The sequence below is a fragment of the Salmo salar genome, chromosome 29 (assembly GCF_965601325.2).
Source record: "Salmo salar chromosome 29, fSalSal1, whole genome shotgun sequence".
In the NCBI taxonomy this organism is placed as follows: Eukaryota; Metazoa; Chordata; class Actinopteri; order Salmoniformes; family Salmonidae; genus Salmo; species Salmo salar.
In genome coordinates this window covers 24,723,918-24,742,903 of record NC_138319.1, presented here as the reverse complement: position 1 = coordinate 24,742,903, position 18,986 = coordinate 24,723,918, and the positions used below count along the sequence as shown (strand labels likewise).

At 42.1% G+C, this 18,986-nt stretch overlaps 1 protein-coding gene across 3 annotated transcripts in view; it reads left to right on the top strand.

Moving 5' to 3' along the window:
- LOC106590432 (5'-AMP-activated protein kinase subunit gamma-2) overlaps nucleotides 1-18,986 on the top strand; it is a 214,014-nt gene that overhangs the window by 49,425 nt on the left and 145,603 nt on the right. Inside the window, exon 1 of one of the 3 annotated variants that reach the window (XM_014181472.3) lies at nucleotides 11,180-11,935. The exons of the other annotated variants lie outside the window; for them this stretch is intronic. Coding sequence (XP_014036947.2) covers nucleotides 11,836-11,935 — 100 coding nt within the window. The 5' untranslated portion in view covers nucleotides 11,180-11,835. Of the gene's footprint in view, nucleotides 1-11,179; nucleotides 11,936-18,986 lie in introns of those variants that run through there. 3 annotated transcript variants of the gene reach the window in all.

The window sequence follows — 18,986 nt, the reverse complement described above, 5'->3', positions numbered from 1 at the left end:
AGTTCCCACAGTTGTGTCAAGTTGGCTGGATGTCCTTTGGGTGGTGTACCATTCTCGATAAACACAGGAAACTGTTGAGTGTGAAAAATCCAGCAGCGTTGCCGTTCTTGACACAAACCAGTGCGCCTGGCACCTACTAACATACCCTTTTCAAAGGCAATTCAATATTTTGTCTTGCCCATTCACCCTTTGAATGGCACACATACACAATCCATGTCTCAATTGTCTCGAGGCTTAGAAATCCTTCTTTAACCTGTCTCCTGTGGATTTAACGAGTGACATCAATAAGGGATCATAGCTTTCACCTGGATTCACCTGGTCAGTCTATGTCATGAAAAGAGCAGGTGTTCTTAATATTTTGTAGACTCAGTTTGGTAAATAAAAATGTATTAGAGAACTTCTTCCATATTGGATAATATAGTTCTTGGAGTGGTCTACACGTTCTGTGTGTAAATAAATGACAACCCAAGATCCTCAGTACAAAATCTGTACAAAAAATCCTATTCTACAGTTAATCTTTGCAATGTCTTGAATTGGAAAAAACATATGGTCAAATACTTTACTATGAATGAACATGGCAATTGTGGGACATAAAGTTATTGAATTGTCTAGTATAAGCAATGTAAGAGCAAGAGATTCCGGAATAATAGACTTGAAGTATGTCAGATACCAGTAGTGTGCTTTCAAGAACACTTACAAGGCAGTACGTCTGATTACACTAGTGCTCCTGCTGAAGCAAGCACACCAATAACAGTAGTGTTCTTGTTTTCATCAAGCACACTAATAATAAAAAAGTATGTCAGATTGCAGTAGTGAGATTTTAACAAGCACACTAATTCATCTGCGTCATCAGACAGTAGGGCAATAGTACGAGATCTGTTGCATAATGCCAGGTTGACCTCATACAGAGAGCATAAGTGGTCAAAACAACTGCTCCCTCTTTTTCTCTCACTCTGCTCTCTCTTACACACACGCACATGCACTCACACACACCATTGATACGCACACACACACACACGGAGTAGGCTGTATATCTAGGCCACTGGTAGTCCGATTAGACCCCTGGACCTGCTGGAATTTTGTTTTGATGGAGTTGTTTTTCCAGAGATAACTAGGGGCTTCTGCAGAGACAACATCATGCCCTTGATCGGTGTACAGATCATTGTTCCCACTGGAAAAACTGGTTGCAATGACGTCAAGACGTCATGTGCCATTTATTGCACGCTAGGTTATATATATTGTCACAGGACTGTATAGATCGCTTGAATGTAGATTGCACCTGGTAATGAAGTGCAGAAAGGCTTTTATCTATCATGTACAGTGCATTCCGAAAGTATTCAGACCCCTTGACTTTTTCCACATTTTGTTACGTTACAGCCTTATTCTAAAATTGTTTAAATAAATAGTTTCCCTCATCAATCAACACACAATACCCCATAATGACAAAGTGAAAACAGTTTTTTGAGAAATACCTTATTTACATAAGTATTCAGTCCTTTTGCTATGAGACTCGAAATTGAGCTCAGGTGCATCCTGTTTCCATTGATCATCTTTGAGATGTTTCTACAACTTGATTGGTGTCCACCTGTGGTAAATTCTATTGATTGGACATGATTTGGAAAAGCACACACCTGTATATATAAGGTCCCACTGTTGACAGTGCATGTCAGAGCAAAAACCAAGCCATATGAGGTCAAAGGAATTGTCCATAGAGCTCTGAGACAGGATTGTGTCGAGGCACAGATCTGGGGAAGGGTACCAAAAAGGTCCCCCATTGGTGGTCCGCCATTGAAGGTCCCGAAGAACACAGTGGCCTCCATCATTCTTAAATGGAAGAAGTTTGGAACCACCAAGACTCTTCCTAGAGCTGGCCGCCCGGCTAAACTGAGCAATCGGGGGAGAAGGGCCTTGGTCATGGAGGTGACCATGAACCCGATGGTCACTCTGACAGAGCTCCAGAGTTCCTCTGTTTAGATGGGAGAACCTTCCAGAAGGTTCTGCAGCACTTCAGCCAATCAGGCCTTTATGGTAGTGGCCAGATAGAAGCCACTCCTCAGTAAAAGACACACGACCGCTGTTTTGAGTTTGCCAAAAGCCACCTAAAGACCATGAGAAACAAGATTCTCTGATCTGATGAAACCAAGATGGAACTTTTTGGCCTGAATGCCAAGCGTCATATCTGGAGGAAACCTGGCACCATCCCTATGTTGAAACCTGGTGGTGGCAGCATCATGCTGTGGGGATGTTTTTCAGTGGCAGGGGCTGGAAGACTAGTCAGGATCGAGGGAAAGATGAACGGAGCAAAGTACAGAGAGATCCTTGATGAAAACCTGCTCCAGGACCTCAGACTGGGGGAAAAGGTTCACCTTCCAACAGGACAATGACCCGAGGCACACAGCCCAGACAACACAGGAGGGGCTTTGGGACAAGTCTCTGAATGTCCTTGAGCGGCCCAGCCAGGACACGGACTTGAACCCATTCGAACATCTCTGGAGAGACCTGAAAATAGCTGTGCAGCGACACTCCCCCATCCAACCTGACAGAGCTTGAGAGGATCTGCAGAGAAGCATGGGATAAATACAGGTGTGCCAAGCTTATAGCGTCATACCCAAGAAGACTCGAGGCTGTAATCGCTGCCAAAGGTGCTTCAATAAAGTACTGATTGAAGGGTCTGAATATTTATGTAAATGTAATATTTCCATTATTTAAAAAAAAATGTATCCACTACCATTCAAAAGTTTAGGGTCACTTAGAAATGTCTTTGTTTTTGAAAGAAAAGCCCTTTTTTATCCCATTAAAATAACATAAAATTGATCAGAAATACAGTGTAGACATTGTTAATGTTGTAAATGAGTATTGAAGTTGGAAACGGCTGATTTTTTTATGGAATATCTACATAGGCGTACAGAGACCCATTATCAGCAACCATCACTCCTGTGTTCCAATGGCACGTTGTGTTAGCTAATCCAAGTTTATAATTTTAAAAGGCTAATTGATCATTAGAAAACCCTTTTGCAATTATGTTAGCACAGCTGAAAACTGTTCTGATTAAAGAAGCAATAAAACTGGCCTTCTTTAGACTAGTTGAGTATCTGGAGCACTAAGTACATTAGTATCTAGTTTGAGAAACAGACGCCTCACAAGTCCTCAACTGGCAGCTTCACTAAATAGTACCCGCAAAACACCAGTCTCATCGTCAACAGTGTAGAGGCGACTCCAGGATGCTGGCCTTCTAGGCGGAGTTCCTCTGTTCGGTGTCTGTGTTCTTTTACCCATCTTAATCCTAGAAGGCCAGCATCCTGGAGTCGCCTCCTCACTGTTGACGTTGAGACTGGTGTTTTGCCTGTTATCGAACCCACAAATGCCGATGCTCCAGATACTCAACTAGTCTAAAGAAGGCCAGTTTTATTGCTTCTTTAATCAGAACAGTTTTCAGCTGTGCTAACATAATCGCAAAAGGGTTTTCTAATAATCAATTAGCCTTTTAAAATGATAAACTTGGATTAGCTAACAAAACATGCCATTGGAACACAGGAGTGATGGTTGCTGATAATGGGTCTCTGTACGCCTATGTAGATATTCTATAAAAAAATCTGCCGTTTCCAACTTCAATACTCATTTACAACATTAACAATGTCTACACTGTATTTCTGATCAATTTGATGTTATTTTAATGGACAAAAAAATAACTTTTTCAAAAACAAGGGCATTTCTAAGTGACCTCAAACTTTTGAACGGTAGTGTACATTTGCAACAATTTCTAAAAACCTGTTTTTGCTTTGTAATTATGGGGTATTGTGTGTGGATTGATGATGGAAAAAACAACTTCATCCATTTTAGAATAAAGCTGTAACGTAACAAAATGTTAAAAAGTCAAGGGGTCTGAATACTTTCCGAATGCGCTGTATGTACTGTACATGGGAAGTGCCAATAGTAGCAGTCTTGGCAGATTTAAATGTTGTTGATGTCTGTGAGAAAGAAGTCCCCTTGCTTTGTATGATGATGTCATGTTCCTGAGTCTACCTTTAAACAAATGTGTACTTGAGATTCTGCAGTCCCATCCTACTGCTACTGGGCCAGTGGTCCTAAGTTACCGCACACTGGTGAGTGTTGGAGGAGGCCATAGGAAGGTGTTGTCAAACACCCTTGAATCTGTTCAGCCACCATGGTTTCAATCCAGACTCATTGTGCCCTCTACTGGCCACGTCAGTACAGTATACAATAACAACGGTCCAGTGCTTTAAGCAGGTGCTGGAGATGACATAGTATGTTAAGCAAAAGGAAAGAGAAGATTATGTGCGCTGTTTAAGGACGCAACATTTCAACCTTCAAGCTGAGGTATGCAGGCTATCGGCATCCAATGTTTTGTTGAAAAGAGCTAGATTGGAGAATTTAAGCTAGAGAAGGAAGGTAGAGACAAGGAAGCTGATCATGTTACAGGTAGAGAGGTTAGTGTAGATCATGTTACAGGTAGAGAGGTTAGTGTAGATCATGTTACTGGTAGAGAGGTTAGTGTAGATCATGTTACAGGTAGAGAGGTTAGTGTAGATCATGTTACAGGTAGAGAGGTTAGTGTAGATCATGTTACAGGTAGAGAGGTTAGTGTAGATCATGTTACTGGTAGAGAGGTTAGTGTAGATCATGCTACTGGTAGAGAGGTTAGTGTAGATCATGTTACTGGTAGAGAGGTTAGTGTAGATCATGTTACAGGTAGAGAGGTTAGTGTAGATCATGTTACTGGTAGAGAGGTTAGTGTAGATCATGTTACAGGTAGAGAGGTTAGTGTAGATCATGTTACAGGTAGAGAGGTTAGTGTAGATCATGTTACAGGTAGAGAGGTTAGTGTAGATCATGTTACTGGTAGAGAGGTTAGTGTAGATCATGCTACTGGTAGAGAGGTTAGTGTAGATCATGTTACTGGTAGAGAGGTTAGTGTAGATCATGTTACAGGTAGAGAGGTTAGTGTAGATCATGTTACTGGTAGAGAGGTTAGTGTAGATCATGTTACTGGTAGAGAGGTTAGTGTAGATTATGTTACAGGTAGAGAGGTTAGTGTAGATCATGTTACAGGTAGAGAGGTTAGTGTAGATCATGTTACAGGTAGAGAGGTTAGTGTAGATCATGTTACAGGTAGAGAGGTTAGTGTAGATCATGTTACAGGTAGAGAGTTTAGTGTAGATCATGTTACTGGTAGAGAGGTTAGTGTAGATCATGTTACTGGTAGAGAGGTTAGTGTAGATCATGTTACAGGTAGAGAGGTTAGTGTAGATCATGTTACTGGTAGAGAGGTTAGTGTAGATCATGTTACTGGTAGAGAGGTTAGTGTAGATCATGTTACAGGTAGAGAGGTTAGTGTAGATCATGTTACAGGTAGAGAGGTTAGTGTAGATCATGTTACTGGTAGAGAGGTTAGTGTAGATCATGTTACTGGTAGAGAGGTTGGTGTAGATCATGTTACTGGTAGAGAGGTTAGTGTAGATCATGTTACTGGTAGAGAGGTTAGTGTAGATCATGTTACTGGTAGAGAGGTTAGTGTAGATCATGTTACAGGTAGAGAGGTTAGTGTAGATCATGTTACTGGTAGAGAGGTTAGTGTAGATCATGTTACAGGTAGAGAGGTTAGTGTAGATCATGTTACTGGTAGAGAGGTTGAAATGAAAGTGAGGTACAGAGGAGGGGATGGAAGAATGGGGGGGGGGGCAACCATCTTGATCCCCCCTCAGAGATGTGAAAGTTCTGGTTTGGGGGCCTGTTGTTGTGAGGGTGGTAGGGGTGAGGAATGTATACATAAGCTTGTACCCTAAGCTTGTACTGTAATGTTCTGATTTGCTGAGGTCACTAGTGCCTCCACATGATATGCAGGGTTGGCAGACTTGACCTATACACTTACTACACTCTAGTTGTTTCCTCCCCTAGCAGCTTTTCAATGGTGTATGTTTGTGTTTGTATATCCCTTAGTATGAATTATACCTCTGTGTGGACTAAATGTTTGTATATCTGTTAGTGTGAAGCATACCTCTGTGTGGACTAAAATGTTTATATATCTGTTAGTGTGAAGCATACCTCTGTGTGGACTAAATGTTTGTATATCTGTTAGTGTGAAGCATACCTCTGTGTGGACTAAATGTTTGTATATCTGTTAGTGTGAAGCATACCTCTGTGTGGACTAAATGTTTCTATATCTGTTAGTGTGAAGCATACCTCTGTGTGGACTAAATGTTTGTATATCTGTTAGTGTGAAGCATACCTCTGTGTGGACTAAAATGTTTATATATCTGTTAGTGTGAAGCATACCTCTGTGTGGACTAAATGTTTATATATCTGTTAGTGTGAAGCATACCTCTGTGTGGACTAAATGTTAGTATATCTGTTAGTGTGAAGCATACCTCTGTGTGGACTAAATGTTTATATATCTGTTAGTATGAATTATACCTCTGTGTGGACTAAATGTATGTGTGTGTGTGCGTGTTCGTATAGCCTATGCTTCACTGTGATTCTCTGTGTACCGAGTGACAACGCAGCAGCAGCAGCAGGAGCTCCACCTAAGCCCTCCAGCAGCAATCCCATAATCACTCTCCCCTTTCACAACACCAGTCGCTCGGCAACCGTCAAATAAACAGAGCATCGCCAGCAAGCATCCTCGCGCGTGGAGCAGCTGACTGGCCAGTTAGCACTGGAACAGGAGAGTGACATCAGGGTGTCACAGAAGCCCTTATTTTAGCGGCGTGACAGTCACAACGTTCTCAGAGTCAGTGTAAACGTCGGACCTCCCTATTAGCCACATGACTGGGCTAAATCTCTCTGCACACTGTCCAGAAAAGGGATTCCATCATGGACCCTCCATCTTAGGGCAGGAATGAACGTCCAGTACCCTGGAACTCTGTGGCTGAATACTTGCTCCAAAGGCATATCTAGATAAAAATGCTTGCCAGATTACAGTGTATTTGTATTTCCAAATTCAGGCAATGTTTTTGCTCTCTGTTAATTGCTAACTTGTGGAGGGCAAACTGAAAGCATAAAGAAAAGCATCGTAGGACCTTAGAAGTGCTTGTGTGTTGTGAGAAAGGCCCGTTCTCAGCCACATTGCGAGACGTGCTTTAGAGAACAGAGGGAGGACAATGTTTAGTTGTGAATGTGTAATTATGTTGGGATTGTGAGTATGGGTGCAACTCACTTAAGTTTGTGAGTACACTAAAACACCCCTCAATCATTCTGATTTGTTATATGGATTGTGGGCTGCTGAGCTGAGAAACATGCTGTCACACGTACATGACAATATGTCCTCTTGGTGTGTGTGGTCATTTTGTTTTGTGCTTAGCCATTCTGTTTGATTGTGTAAGAAACATTGGTGGCCTGTCCATGAACCAGACAGTAGATGTGTGGCAGCACTGGCTGGCTTCATTCTGCTGTAATACTGAGCTCTAGTTATGGGATTGTGGGAAACCTACTCTAATAGTTGGCCTGTTAAAAACAAAATGGACAGAATGACAGTATTTGACAGTATTTCATATTTTAAATAATAAAAGTTGTAAATGTGCTATATGAGTAGTGAGTGACCTTTTAGGGTGGCAACACATACGTTCTAAGTGATTTCAATGGGTCTTTCTCCATTATGATTGTTTTATACTGTTCAATTCAACTTTTTTTCTGTATTTTCATACATTTCTGCCTTTCCTGCACTCATTTTAGATTATTTCGACACTGCCATGTGCGGGTGAACAATATGGGCAAACAATCTAGGCCATATAACATTTATTTATTAACAGTGGTTAGACTACTGACCATTCTCCCTTCTCAATATGGATATCAACTTATTTGACTTACAAGGAGAGCTTAGTCTTGGTTGCCGTGGAGAGAGGTTTTGACAGGTGTTTGTGCTCAGTGGACATTGGCTAATCGCCCTATAATCACCCTATAGGGGAGGGCTCAGGCCAGGGACTTTAACAGTTTGTAACTCTTTTTCTTATAGCACAACCCATAGTTATACTCTGTTGTTGTGATGATGTAGTGATGGAGAGAAGGATCTTCCTCTGGTGCAGATCTGGACAGGTTAAATCAAGCGCAGCTAAAGTTTTAGAAAGCCAACAAACCCAGGTCAGGTACCGTCCTTGAACACAGGTCTGGTACAGTCCTTGAACACAGGTCTGGTACAGTCCTTGAACACAGGTCTGGTACAGTCCTTGAACACAGGTCTGGTACAGTCCTTGAACACAGGTCTGGTACAGTCCTTGAACACAGGTCTGGTACAGTCCTTGAACACAGGTCAGGTACCGTCCTTGAACACAGGTCTGGTACAGTCCTTGAACACAGGTCTGGTACAGTCCTTGAACACAGGTCTGGTACAGTCCTTGAACACAGGTCTGGTACAGTCCTTGAACACAGGTCTGGTACAGTCCTTGAACACAGGTCTGGTACAGTCCTTGAACACAGGTCTGGTACAGTCCTTGAACACAGGTCTGGTACAGTCCTTGAACACAGGTCTGGTACAGTCCTTGAACACAGGTCTGGTACAGTCCTTGAACACAGGTCTGGTACAGTCCTTGAACACAGGTCTGGTACAGTCCTTGAACACAGGTCTGGTACAGTCCTTGAACACAGGTCTGGTACAGTCCTTGAACACAGGTCTGGTACAGTCCTTGAACACAGGTCTGATACAGTCCTTGAACACAGGTCTGGTACAGTCCTTGAACACAGGTCTGGTACAGTCCTTGAACACAGGTCTGGTACAGTCCTTGAACACAGGTCTGGTACAGTCCTTGAACACAGGTCTGGTACAGTCCTTGAACACAGGTCTGGTACAGTCCTTGAACACAGGTCTGGTACAGTCCTTGAACACAGGTCTGGTACAGTCCTTGAACACAGGTCTGGTACAGTCCTTGAACACAGGTCTGGTACAGTCCTTGAACACAGGTCTGGTACAGTCCTTGAACACAGGTCTGGTACAGTCCTTGAACACAGGTCTGGTACAGACCTCACATAGTCATTTTGTTCTTAGTATGTTGCCATACTCTGCATTAGCATGCAAGTTCACCAGGTTCTCACTTCAAACCAAGCTGCATTAGAGGCAGCTTTGACAGACGGGTAGGTCATTTCCACACATGGCTCCCACTCTGTAAATTCTTGTGTGTTTTAAGAGGTTTTATTAAGAGGGTGTCAACAGGTGAGTAATTAGCATGGACTAGACTGATCGGGATTCTGTCCAGAAACACAAGTTGACCTTCAGCAGCCAGCAGATGAGGTTGCCAATTTAACCCCCCCCCCCCCCTTTATGAATGTATTGAACTATTATGTACATGTTTTCCCATGAGCCCCCAGTGCTACAGGGTTAGTACTGGAGTGTGATAAAGTAAGGGACCTATACTGTGAGTAAGGACTATAATGTTAAATGTCATGGCTTGAAGCCATGATGCAAGATAAGTGATAACAACATACACACACTCCAACACACATTTTTATCTGCTGAATGCGTACCAACAGTACATGAAAGGATTCCGAGCTAAATGTCCAAGCGGTCAAGCAAAGTCAAGGACATTTCTCACAACCTCTCTTTCCATCTTGTTTGCTATCTCTCTCCGCCCCACTGTCTCTGCCCTTCTCTCTTTGTCTTTCTCTCTTTCCCTCCCTCACACAATCTCTATATCTTGTTCTCGCGCTCTCATTTGCCCTTTCTCTCCTCCTCTCCCCCCCATCTCCCTCCCCCCCTCTTCCTCTCTCCCACTCTCCCTCTCACCCTTCTCTCTTTGGCCTGTACTCCTAATTGCATTTTGGTTAAAAAAAAGAAAGTCAAACGATTTTGGGAGGGATTAGTTAAACCCCCCTCACAAGAAGGAAAAAAAACCCTCAGACTTAAATAAGGTTGTTTGGGAGATTTACTGGCACATTAGTGCCCCTCTAAACAGGAAATAACAGGGCAGAGACAGGGATATGATGAATATGAGAGGAGATCCATCAGAGCCTATTGAATTATTCTTATATAAGCCAAACACTGCCGTCTGAAGAAGAGTTGAGCCATTTTACTTTGTCACAGTTTTCTGGGGTTTTCAATTGGCATCAATGTGGGGATGGAGGGGGCATTTGGCAATTTAAGTTTGGTTTCAGTAGGTTATTCCTGATCTCTTTGTCGTCAACATTAATTATGGACTTTGGCTCCCAGGTAGGAGGTGTAAAGAGCTTTGTGGAATTATAGTGTTATAATGTCAGTGTTGATTTGTTGTTGGTTTTTAATTCTCTTCTGTGACTTCATTAGCCCCATGGTGTTTACAATACAACTGACTCTGGTCGCTGCTGACCTGTGGAGTTTTCCAGAACGAAACAATCTGCTCTCCTTCTCACACGCGCCCCTGCTCCAGCCAGTGTTCAGTTGAGCGTAGACTTCCCAAAGAAAGAAATATCACCACCTTCAAAAAAGACTGCTCCCTACACACAAACCAACTCAAGCTTACCTCAGATAGTCTTTGGCATATCAGGGGCTGAGAAAAGAACAGTAACTCTGAGGCAGTTGTGCTGCTCTTCCATGCAGAATGCTCAACCTCACAAAAACGTCTCCAAAGCGTTGGGTTTTTACAAAAGTGCTATTGATGATGGTCTCCCTAAACAAGATTGGTAGTCTTGTTCAAGTTAAAAATCCTCAGGACCACCCAGGCTTTACCTATGACTAGCCAGGTAGTTCCCAGCACACTTTTCCCTTGTCATACTAACCTGTGGTCTGTAACTTACAGGTACTGATGCGTATCACTGGGGTATCGGCTTAGTCCATGCGTTAGTGTGTGTGAGTGTGTCTTTGACCCTTGAATGAAAAATACTACGTATCAGTGAACATCCATCGTATTGTCCCTCCTGATAGTAGAAATCAACAGAGGCACTTGTGTAATAAAACCATGTTATATTGTTAGATACCTGTTATCAACACTAGCACATGCTAAAGAAACACTACGCAGGAAAGTTGTGTGTTGCGTGAGAGAGATGGAGAGTTCTGGAAGAACAGGAGAGCTTGCGCGGCAGGCGGGGGGGGGGGGGGGGGGGGATTGTCAGGGCTTTGCTCAGAGCCAATCGCTGTCAGAGATAAAGAGTGTGTGTGTGTGTGTGTGTGTGTGTGTGTGGGGGGGGGGGGGGGGAGAGAGAGGGAGCGGGTTTCGTTTCCTTTTACAGCCTCTCTGTGATGCAGCCTCTTTTTTAAAGGAACACCAGCCACACAGCTGTACATGACAGTCTACGGCAGCAGGGACTCTGTTGCTGCTGGAAGCCTCAGTGGATCAGAGCGTTCAAAGATTCAAAGAGAGGGAGGTAGACAGAGAGAGAGAGAGCTGCAGGGAAAGAAGGACAGAACAGGTTCTCTTGGGAAGTGCGTTTAAGAAGAATAGCCGATTCAGAGCTGAAGGAGATTTATATGAGACCAGCTCTCCTCTGGGGGTTAAGCTTACAGCCTGCCTGCCAGCCTGCCAGCCTGCCTGCCTGCCAGCCTGCCTGCCAGCCTGCCTGCCAGCCTGCCTGCCAGCCTGCCTGCCAGCCTGCCTGGTTTCTTTCCTGCTTCCCTTCCTACTGTGAACTATCTAGCTGGCTCTAATCTCCAGTCTCTCCACGCTGTCTATATTGGAGAGAACCCCTGGGATCATCTACTTGGATTGACGGTCACTACTCAGTATTGTCCTTGGATCAGTTTGGCAGGGCTCCTAAAGGAGAAGATTGACCCAGCTTGTTTCAAGTGCGGATTCTGCAAGAAGGTGAACATTGATGCTTGAATCGGGTCTTGTTCAGGCTTGATTGAATCATATCTCGTATTTAGTTGGATATGTTCTACTTGGGTTTATACACTATACTTGTGTATCATCGTGCCCCATGAAGCGATTCGGGAGCCTGAGGGCGAGCAAGAAGAAGAAGGAGCCGGACAGACGGACAGGGAGGAGGCAGTCCGAGCCCCATGACCTCGTGGGAAACAGTAAGCGGGCAGCATTTGTATACACACTAATACCAACTTGTACTCAAACAGTTACAGTAATGTGATTGAATAGCCTAGGTTTGTACATTTAATGCCAAAACTGTGGCAAGTCTTCAGAAAAGCTCAGTGAGTGACTGTGTGTGGGAGTGAGTGTGCGAGTTTGCTTGGATCTAACATAAAGTCCACTGTCTTCTCATGGAGCTGGCTTGATGACTGATGTGATACTGGAAGGCTTCAGAAGCTTAGGATGTTGTAATGTCACCAGGGTGTTGCTAGCATGCAAAGCCAGAGAAAGAGTTTCTATTGAGAGTGAGAAAATGCCAGTGAAACAACTAAGGCATTTCAGTTTCTGTTTCTGTAACATAAGGGAAGATTTTATTTTATTTATTATGACAAAATTTGAAAAACACATTCATGGGCCTGATCTCAACTTGGGGTAGTGCACTCTCACTGTGTGCCACGCTGGCTGGATAGCTAATTTCCTAGAGTGCCTGCAGTTCATTCTTTGGATTGATACGGAGTTCTCTTATGTCCTTTACCGCGAGGAAAGGATACGCTCCTTCCACATACACACACTTATTTTTGCCATCAGGGAATGGAAGATGGTTCCATTGTAAACTAAAACCAGCCATTTACGTAATCACCATGGCTACTGTCAGTGAATGGAGTGACAGATTACAGTGTGAAGGCCTGATTACAGGAATACCTCTGGGGATGGCCAAAATTTAAAGCCACATTTAGACCGCAGTGACAGTTGCTATTTTGCATTATTGACGTTATGCTTAGGATTTTTTTTATTCCCATTTAAAAGTGGAATTAGGTGTTCCGAATTTTTGGAGTACAAACAAGAAATATAAATAAAATGAACAGAGCAATACAGCATAGGTTTGAACGTCTGACATGGATAACGTTTGATTAATAAAGATACTTATTTTTCCTCATTAGCTGCCTTGAAATTACTCGACAGCTCTGAAGTTCTTAAAAAGCCATGACGATCACCTCAAAGTCTGTAAATAATGTCAAATACGTTTCCTGGTAGATGTGAGGTGTGTCATGTAGTCTTGTCATCTATGCTCTTTCAAATAGCATCCCCAACAACTGATAAACACAGAGAGCTTTTAAAGAACCTTTTGGTTTAACTTCACTCACCGAAGGGCTGATATTTGAACAGTTCCTGGCAACACCCCATCTAGTAACAAAACGTTTGTTCATTAGGCACCAAACAGAAGAAAACAGAGTAAAACAGCAAGGAACAACCTGGACCTGGAAATGCTTGTAGTTATTTACAGTAGTTCAGCATCACATACTGCATACGCTGATCATTTATTTACTGCCTGTAGTTTTTTATTTTCCAATAGAGGATGATCATTTAAAGTGAGAGGGAAATGTTTGAATACATGAGCTTTGACTGTCCATACTTTGGGTGGAGTGATGGGATGCCATTACCCTGACTGTCTAAACCCTCACGACACAGTCTGTTTGTTTTCACAGATTGCATTTAGATTAAAATCTGCATTTGATCCAAACTGGCAACCGGGTGTTTGCAGAGAAATTCAAAACTGTATTAGCGCTGTGCTACGACAGAATGTTTGAATGGGTATTCAGTGGAGTTTCGTTTGACATGGAGGAATGCAGTTGTTTTCTGACGTCATTAGGTGGCACTGTTGGCTTCCTTTAGAATTCAAACGTCTTCCTTTTTCAGATCAAGAATCAACAACAGTGAATACATCTTTTGTTGTGTTTTCCCAAAATCTTTGCAAATGATTAAAGCTTATCCCGAGTATATTGGTGCAGGCCTATGAAAAAGGGTACTGATCGATGTTTAGTATAATGCGGTCAGGGTATTTGCACACTTTAAAACTGCACCTCTCCTGTCTGGCTGTTGTGTGCAAAGCTCTTTGAGGAATGACATTGGAGGACATAGCAAGTCAGACTCCTACCATTATGAAAACATAGTGCCATTGATTGATTAGTCAATCAATCAATTTATTGGTCACCTCCCTACTTATGATCACACAATTAAAGTCACTATATAGTCGTTATGTTAAGTCTTGAAGGGTCTGGAAAGGTCATAGGTCATAGTTTGTTGCCTCCGCAGCCATTGAATGTGTTTAGAGGCTTTCTTCATTATCCAAATGATTAATGTTTAGCTCTGGGTAGAGTCGAACCAGTAACACTTCTAATACTGTAGGTCAGAATGGGTGACCAGTGACCACTCATCCAAATGATTGGATGTCAAGAATAAGTCAGCAGTATTTCTCCCTTGTAAAACACTGGAGGTGTCACATGGCCGTGTGTGTGTGTGGTGTGTGTGAAAAGTGTAAATCTAACGGTCCTATTAGGTTCTGTTTTGGTTTATGCTCCCCCGCCCACCCTGAAATGCATGCTGGTACACCCTGCTGAATGCTCTCGCCTCTGTCACCTTACATGACACTGTCGCAGATGGAAACTGCCCAATAGCGCGCTCTCTCTCGCTCTCATACACACACTCTGTTACCATGGTTCTCACACCATGACATCCCATGATTCAACTTGTTGATTATATGGCACTGTGATTTAATGAAACCCAGGGGTTGTTTGACTTCTAAGTCGTTAGGATTTTTTCCCCCTAGTTTGTTTTAAGTGTGACACTTTAGGCATGTTGTTTATCATAGCTAAAATGGATAACAGTTAAATGCAGACCACCCACACATCTCTGCTAATCTAAATGGATTGTGAGCTGTCAAATAAATAAATAATTGTCTCTTTCAGTCAGTTTGTACTGTGCCATTTTATTTTATCAGCTGGCGAGCGCGTCAGGCGACCTGTGCTTATTTATTTCTCTCCATCTGGTTCATGATGTAGCAGTGACTAGGGTTGCAAAGGGAGGGTATATTACTTGAGTTATTCAAGTATAAAATGACCAAAGTTACGATAGATTGCCATACATTTTATGTTAATTACCCAAATTACTGAAGATTCCGGTAACTTTGGTAAATTATTTGCAGCTTTGCAACGCTAACAGTGACACATCAAGAACCAAATACAACTATAATGGTGCAATGAAGACGCCAGGGGCGAAAATCTGATATCCACTTTGGAGGGGACAATTACATTAAATTTTCTCAAGAGCAATTCCTGAGGGGGACACCAAAAGTAGTGCTGTAACACATAGCCTACATTGTAATATGGTAAATGTATATTGAGGAACCAAAGAAATAAGGTGTTTGCCGTACTCCTAACTACCGGTACCCAAAACTACACAACTAATCACAACAGCAATACCATTGCCTTTAACAAATCTTACTTCAGTCACCAGTTTAAGTTGAGAGTGGGGGTATCCATGGCATTTTCCAATTATGTTCCTATTTTACAAGTAAAAAATTTTTCGAACCTTTCATAATGTTGCCAAACAAAGACTCAACAAACTTACCTGAGACTCCCTGTCTCTGCCAGTCTGTCCCTGCATATCTGTCCCCAACTCTGCTGTCGGTGTGCCATCTGTTGCCTGCTCTGCCTAATGACATCATTGTGAAACATTTCCATTAGAATTTAATTTCTTTCTTATGAACATTTTATCAACTAGTCTTTGAGATATTAGGCTACTAGGGTTCTTACTTTGCGTTTTGGTGTACTGAAAAATACTCTGATGTCCGTCTTTTATTTTTCTGCCATTTTTCTACCTGGCTGGCTGGCTGGATACACACACAGTGTGTAGGTTATTTACAGTAGGAGATGGGCTTCTATCATCTTCAATCATTCTATATGGGCTTCGATCTAAAAGGTAGCTAGCAAATGTGAAATGGATTAAAATGACAAGAGTTGACAGCTGTATGAGTTCACCATTTACACAACATATGCTGCAACCTTTTGTAATTTTAATAGTTTGTTTCATATTGGCTGGCTTCCAACAATAGCTGAATTTGCAAAGCTAGCGAGCACCAATTCAGTTTCAGTGGTGTTTGCTATAATCTTTGCTACCCGGGTTAAATAAAGGTGAAATAAAATTAATAAATAAAAGTTCCTTTGCGACAATTTAGCTTTTGCAACGAGACCATTAAATATATTTAAGACAATGGTAGAAGAGAGTGTAGTTCTGTTCAGTTTGGACTTCAGTTTATCGCTAACCTTATCACAGGGACTTTGAAGCACTAACTTACATCATCTGCATGCTGATTCCATCTTTGACGACGCCACATAAATGGAATAGGTACTAGCTAGCTTAATAGTTAATATTTGCGCGCTAGCTCTGCATATTCAGCTAGGGGTTCAGTGTTTTTTTGTCATAAGCAGTGGTGATTTTAGAATGTAAATCTTAGTCGGGCAAAAAAAAACTATGTGGGATGCATGCCAGCAAAGCCACTACACAACACTAAATAATACATTAATTGCACTATACCGGTGACAAACTGTGCACACAAACTGTTGGGCCTACATAAAGCTGTCCCAACACCTTACCACTGCTACACCTGGCTATCAGCGGAGCCTTGTCTGGCAGCGAAACAGTTCATTCAGCCTCAATTACTGCCATTTTAAAAATCAGAGCTGATATGGCTGACTTGCTTAAACAAATGTGGTTTCTATTGACAATTGAAATGTACAAACTATGGCATAAGGGGACGACAAGCGGATAAGATTCAATCTGTAATTTTGATTAAGACATTAATGAGCAAGCTAGGACGGACGTAGTCAATATAACTATTTGTTCAACACTTTTGAAATGTACAGCGACAGAATTCAGAACATGGGCCGTTCTTACAGTGTTATCCCTGTACACCAAGTCAGAACCGTAGGATAAATAAAGGGGGCATATAAGCAGACAATGAAAGCTCTTACAATATTCGATGATTACTTTTGTCAAAAATAGGTTATAGGCTACATGTGCACCACCAAGCCAGAACAGTAGGCAAAATTAAGAGATGAAAATAGACCAAATTATTAGGGTGAGGCACATAAGCTACTAACAGCTTACCACACAACATATACTTAGTATTACTTTCTTAGCTATAGTATACATATCTCCCTGACATATTACATAATTTATGCTGCAGCATACAATACATTTTTGGATTCACCTTTTTTTGCTTGTTGGTATTTTATTAGGATCTCCATTAGCTGTTGCAAAAGCAGCAGCTACTCTTCCTGGGGTCCACACAAAACATGCATAATACAGAACATCAATAGACAAGAACAGCTCAAGGACAGAACTACATTTTTTTTTTTTTTTAAAGGCACACATAGCCTACATGTTAATACATACACACAAACTATCTGTGTCAAATAGGGGAGAGGCATTGTGCTGTGAGGTGTTGCTTTATCTGGTTTTTTTTAACCAGGTTTGCTGTTTATTTGAGCAATATGAGATGGAAGAAAGTTCCATGCAATAAGGGCTCTATATAATACTGTACACTTTCTTGAATTTGTTCTGGATTCGGGGACTGTGAAAAGACCCCTGGTGGCATGTCTGGTGGGATAAGTGTGTGTGTCAGAGCTGTGTGTAAGTTGACTATGTAAACAATTTGGGATTTCCAACACATTGTTTCTTATAAAAAGAAGTGATGCAGTCAGTCTCTCCGCAACTCTTAGCCAAGAGAGACTGGCATGCATAGTATTTATGTCAGCCCTCTGATTACAATGAGAGCAAAACGTGCCGCTCTGTTCTGGGCCAGCTGCATCTTAACTAGGTCTTTCCTTGCAGCACTGTACCACACGACTGGACAATAATTAAGATTAGACTAAACTAGAGCCTGCAGAACTTGCTTTTTGGAGTGTGGTGTCAAAAAAGCAGAATATCTCTTTATTACAGACAGACCTCTCCCCATCTTTACAACCATTGAATCTATATGTTTTGACCATGACAGTTTACAATCTAAGGTAACGCCAAGTAATTTAGTCTCCTCAACTTGTTCAACAGCCACACCATTCATTACCAGATTCAGCTGAGGTCTAGAATTTGTACCAAATACAATGCTCTTAGTTTTAGAGATGTTCAGGACCAGTTTATTATTGGCCACCCATTCCAAAACAGACTGCAACTCTTTGTTAAGGATTTCAGTGACTTCATTAGCTGTGGTTGCTGATGTGTATATGGTTGAATCATCAGCATACATGGACACACATGCTTTGTTTAATGCCAATGGCAGGTCATTGGTAAAACTAAAAAAGAGTAGAGGGCCTAGAGAGCTGCCCTGCTCCACACCACACTTTTCACTTGAACAGGAAGGTGGCGCGGTGGTCCTTCGTGGACAAATTCTGTCATCAAAGTCTGCCATTCTCTGGATTTATGGGGCTTTCAAGACAACTGGTCGAATCATGTTGACGTTAGTGATCTTCAGGTCGTAGCTCTAGAAAGAGGCCCAAGTTCCGGATTTACAATTCCGAGTTGGATGAAAGTTCAAAACGTATGTTCCCAGTCGTAGCTAATTTTTCCCGAGTTCCCAGTTGTCTTGAATTCACTAAAGTCAGATTTTGCAGTTCCGAGTTAACAGTTGTTTTGAACGGGGCACATATCATGCTTTATTGACAGCATGGCCAATGTTGAATGTGTATCATTTTAAACTAGGAAAAGAGACCCTTCATCTTAGACTTGGTACCACACAGCCACTCCACTGAATAGCAGGCTAATGATTGCTTTGCGATGCTTGCAGTTATCCACTGATTCCTTCCAAACCACTCATTGTTGAATTTGCGATTTCCAACTTGTTGTGTAATGTTTATGTTGAATGGCCGATGAGCACCGATACGTTTTATCTATATTTTCTCTTCACTATTTATCTTCATATGACAAGGATTAAAAAGGATATGCCAGTAGATTGTCGACTTGATTCATGATGATGACTGCTAGCTAAGACTTTGAAAGTATGATGATCAGTCCAATCAAAGCTACTGTAGATATAATGTGATTTGAAGTCATTTTATCTGTGGCCAATGATCTTGAGCCTTCTTGGAAGGGCACTTCTAATGTAACTCTATGGCAGCACCCAAGGGGCTATAATTTTCAAGATCTACCCTTAGACTTGGCGGTGACGTAGTGTCCTCATGAGTGACAGAACACTGAGCCAATCACGGCACA